We start from the raw sequence: 4,624 nt of genomic DNA on the forward strand, positions 1-4,624 counted from the left end.
GGTTAAGTATTATTACTTTTACTTAGTTATTTAGTACTTTATACACCTCTGTAAAAGGTGTGACGAGAGGGATAAAAAGCCAGTGGTTACCTCAAGCAGCCAACGAAACTCATTGTTGGCTGGCTCATGAGCATCAATKTAAACAAACTTTCTGTCGTGGTGTGGACAAAATGTCATTAAAGTATTTTATTAACAGACTGGAGAAACCTTTCCGTGCGCTCCATAAATCCACTTCATTATCCGGTTATAAGTATYGTGTACTGAGCTGCTGCTTTGTTGTGGTCTGAACCAAAAAAGCCTGAAAGAAAGCTAGCAACACAAACAAACAACCCAATGAACTGATCACATGAAGTAAAAATACCTTAAAGTGGTCTTGTGTTAAAAAATATTGTATTTCTTTTACATTWAATACAGTTAAGATGAATAAAAAGGTGAAAAATTTATTCAGTTTATTAAAGAAGCACGAGTTCAGCAGCTTATTATAATCATAAATAAATAGTAAAAATATGTGAAGTCAGCCTTTAAAAAAAACCCTCCTGTTCATTAAGCAGAGAATAAATCATGTTGTTCTGGGTTTAATGCACAGATGTTGCAGTCATCTCCCCTCAGGACCCCATCCTGCAGATCGGCTCCAGTTTGACAGCGAMCTGCACGCTGGGCCCTGAGCTCGGTCTCCACCCCGGCTCGTTGTATTGGACCCTGAATGGGGTCCGCCTGCCCAGCAGCACCTACAGCATCTTGTCCTCCAGCGCCCTGAGTGTCACCGTGCACAGCCTGGGTGGCTCCCAGCAGCAGTCAGGAGACAACCTGGTGTGTCACGCTGCAGATGGACGGGTCCTGGCTGGATCTTGTCTCCATGTGGGCAGTAAGTAAAGGCTGGAGTTGGTCTATCTGCTGCCTGAAGGGAAAGGTTGCTAAAAGTTGGGTAACAAATAAAATACTTGTTTATGATGCATAAGTTGCTGTTCTGKTGCTGATCAGATGTTAGTATAACTCTTGGTATACCGGTTTAACAGAATTACCAGTATTTACTTTTTTTTTTTTCAATATTTTTCATGAAATAGCGTAAGAAATTATTAGTCTTAAAGAGGAGCTGCATCTTGATTTTAAACATGTAAATAAATGTCATGCAGCTGTTTTGTCTTCCGTTGTTAGTGAAAGCAGCTAATGARAAACTTTTCATTACATGCAGGGATGTTGCCTAAAGTACACGTTTTATGTTAAATAAAGGAAAATGTCCTGAAGCCAAAGCTTGGGCATTTGACAGAATTCAATTTTTAATTATTTTTTTAGCATGTTTTAAAGCTAGACAATGTGGCTTCCTCCAGTATTAGTTGTTTTTTTACTTTGCTGAACAAACAAAAAAAATCCTGAAAACTGATATTTTATAATGTGTACTTCTAGTGCAATAATTACATTAAAGACAAAAAATCAGTTAARTTCAAGTTTTTGTTTATTTTGTGGAAATTATATTGTAGTGCTGTTTGTTTCAGGAGCCAGAGTTTATTCTAAGTTTATTACAAGTGTGAAAACAAAATTTAGTTTGAAACTCTGATAAAAGTAACCATCCATCCATCCATCCATCCATCCATCCATCCATCCAGCTATCAGTATGGATTTTACAATAATTTTTTAAATCTTGTGTTTTTTTTTAATTGCTTTCCAGTGCCTCCAGAAAAACCAATAAACCTGACCTGTTGGTCCCACAATGCGAAGGACTTGACCTGCAAGTGGAAGTTGGGTGGGCGGGGTGAGAGCCACATTCAAACCAAATACAYCCTCAAGTACAAACTGAGGTGAGCTCCTGCTGTAGCTCACAGGTGATCACATTGTCCTCAGGATCAAATCATCTGGTTCATTGTWTACTTCTGATCAGGTGGCATGAAAGAGTAAAGGAGTGTGAAAACTACAGCTTGAAGAAGCAGGATTATTTCTGCTACATCTCAGGAAACATGGCCCTTTTCACCCCGTACCTGATCTGGGTGGAGGCAACCAATCAGCTGGGGTCAGTGACCACTGACATCAGCTCGCTTGACATCCTCGATGTTGGTAAGGAAATAARTCATCTGTTTTAGAAAGTACTGGACACAATAATCGCCCTGCATACATGTAGCATACAAGCTAACAGTAGCAAAAAAGTTGGCTAAAAGTCAAAAGGAAACAAAATGGTAAMTAAAGACTAAAAGTAGCAAAATGTTTGCAAGAAGCTAAAGGTAGCACAGCTAAAAATAATGAAAGGTTAGCTAAAAGCTAAAGGTAGCAGATCAGTAACAATCAGAAGTAGCTAAATACTCTGTTYGTCCATCCGTTTTCTTCCACTTATCTGGGGTCGGGTCGCGAGGGCAGCAGCCTAAGCAGAGAGACCCAGACTTCCCTCTCCTCAGCCACTTGGGCCAGCTCATCCAGAGGAATCCCAAGACATTCCCAGGCCAGCTGAGAAACATAGTCCCTCCAGCGTGTCCTGGGTTTTCCTCTGGGCCTCCTCCCAGTGGGACGTGCCCAGAACACCTCACCAGGGAGGCGTCTAGGAGGCATTCTAACCAGATGCCCGAGCCACCTCAACTGGCTCCTCTCGACGTGGAGGAGCAGTGGCTCTACTCTGAGTCCCTCCTGGATGACCGAGCTTCTCACCCTGTCTCTAAGGGAGAGCCCAGACACCCTGCGAAGGAAACTCATTTCGGCCACTTGTATACGCAGTCTCGTTCTACCCTCCTTTCTATCCTCATCTATGGTCACTACCTAAAGCTCGTGACCATAGATGAGGGTAGAAACGTAGACTGACTGGTAAATCGAGAGCTTTACCTTCTGGCTCAGCTCTCGCTTCACCACAACAGACCGGTACAGCGCCCGCATCACTGCAGATGCAGCACCAATCCACCTGTCGATCTCCCGCTCCATTCTTCCCTCATTTGTGAACAAGGCCCCGAGATACTTGAACTCCTCCACTTGGGGCAAGACCTCCTCCCCAACACGGAGAAGACACTCTACCCTTTTCCAGCTCAAGACCATGGTCTCAGATTTGGAGGCACTGATCCTCATCCCGGCCACTTCCCACTCGGCTGCGAACCGCTCCAGTGAGAGCTGGAGATCACGATCTGATGAAGCCAATAGGACCACATCATCCGCAAAAAGCAGAGATGTGATCCTAAGGTCACCAAAACAGATCCCCTCAACACCTCGGCTGCGCCTAGAAATTCTGTCCATAAATGTTATGAACAGAATCGGTGACAAAGAGCAACTTTGGCAGAGTCCAACTCTCACCGGAAACAAGTCCGACTCACTACTGGCGATGCAAACCAAGCTCTGGCACCAGTCATGGAAGGACCTAACAGCCCGTATCAATGGGGCTGGTACCCCATACTCCCGGAGTACCCCCTACAGGAGTCCCCGAGGGACACAGTTGAATGCCTTCTCCAAGTCCACAAAACACATGTAGACTGGTTGGGCAAACTCCCATGCACCCTCCAGGACCCTGCTGAGGGTGTAGAGCTAGTCCGCTGTTCCACGACCAGGAAGAAAACCACACTGCTCTTCCTGAATCCAAGATTCAACTATCCGACGGACCCTCCAATCCAGGACCCCTGAATAGACCTTACCAGGGAGGCTCAGAAGTGTGATCCCCCTATAGTTGGAACACACTCTGTGGTCCCCCTTTTTAAATAGGGGGACCACCACCCCGGTCTGCCAATCCAGGGGAAYTRCCCCCGATGTCCACGCGATATTGTAGMGTCRCATCAACCAACACAACCYCACAAAATCCAGAGCCTTWAGGAACTCCRTGTGAATCTCATCCACCCCYGGCACCTTGTCACCGAGGAGCTTTTTWACCACCTCAGTGACCTCGGCAYCAGAGAATGGAGAGTCCGACCCAGGGTCCTCAGGATCTGTTTCCTCATGGGAAGACGTGTCGGTAGGATTGAGGAGGTCTTCAAAGTATTCTGTCCACCGACCCACAATGTCYTGAGTTGAGGTCAGCAGCTCACCATCCTCACCATAAATAGTGTTGGTGGTGAACCACTTTCCCCCACTGAGATGCYGGATRGTGGACCAGAATCATCTTGAGGCCRTATGGAAGTCTTTATCCATGGCCTCTCCGAACTCCTCCCACGCCAGAGTTTTTACCGCAGCRACCACCCGAGCTGCAATCCGCTTTGACTGCCGATACMTATCAGCTGCTTCYGGAGTCCCACAGGCCAAAAAGACCAGATAAGACTCCTTMATCAGCCTGACAGCATCCCTCACCGCGGGTGTCACCAGCGGGTGCGAGGGTTGCCTCCACGTCAGGCACCGACAACCTTTCGGCCACAGCTCAGGTAAGCTGCCTCGACAATGGAGGTACGGAACAAGGACCACTCTGACTCAATGTCCCCCATCTCCCCCGGAACGTGTTTGAAGTTCCCCCGGAGGTGTGAGTTGAAGATCCATCTGACGGGAGACTCTGACAGATGTTCCCAGCAGACCCTCACCATACGTTTGGGTCTGCCCGGTCTGAGCATCCTCCCCCCACCAACAGAGCCAACTCACCACCAAGTAGTGGTCATTTGACAGTTCCTCCCCTCTCTTCACCCGAGTGTCCAAAACATGCTAAATACTATCAAAAACAATTGTATAAATGCTGAATAGG

At 46.5% G+C, this 4,624-nt stretch overlaps 1 protein-coding gene across 1 annotated transcript in view; it reads left to right on the plus strand.

Moving 5' to 3' along the window:
• crlf1b (cytokine receptor-like factor 1b) overlaps positions 1 to 4,624 on the plus strand; it is a gene marked incomplete in the record, with an annotated part of 13,113 nt that overhangs the window by 1,033 nt on the left and 7,456 nt on the right. Inside the window, 3 exon segments of the mRNA XM_014004645.1 lie at positions 587 to 865; positions 1,667 to 1,796; positions 1,877 to 2,049. Coding sequence (XP_013860099.1) covers positions 587 to 865; positions 1,667 to 1,796; positions 1,877 to 2,049 — 582 coding nt within the window.

The sequence above is a fragment of the Austrofundulus limnaeus genome, unplaced genomic scaffold (assembly GCF_001266775.1).
Source record: "Austrofundulus limnaeus strain Quisiro unplaced genomic scaffold, Austrofundulus_limnaeus-1.0 Scaffold25, whole genome shotgun sequence".
Lineage (NCBI taxonomy): Eukaryota > Metazoa > Chordata > Actinopteri > Cyprinodontiformes > Rivulidae > Austrofundulus > Austrofundulus limnaeus.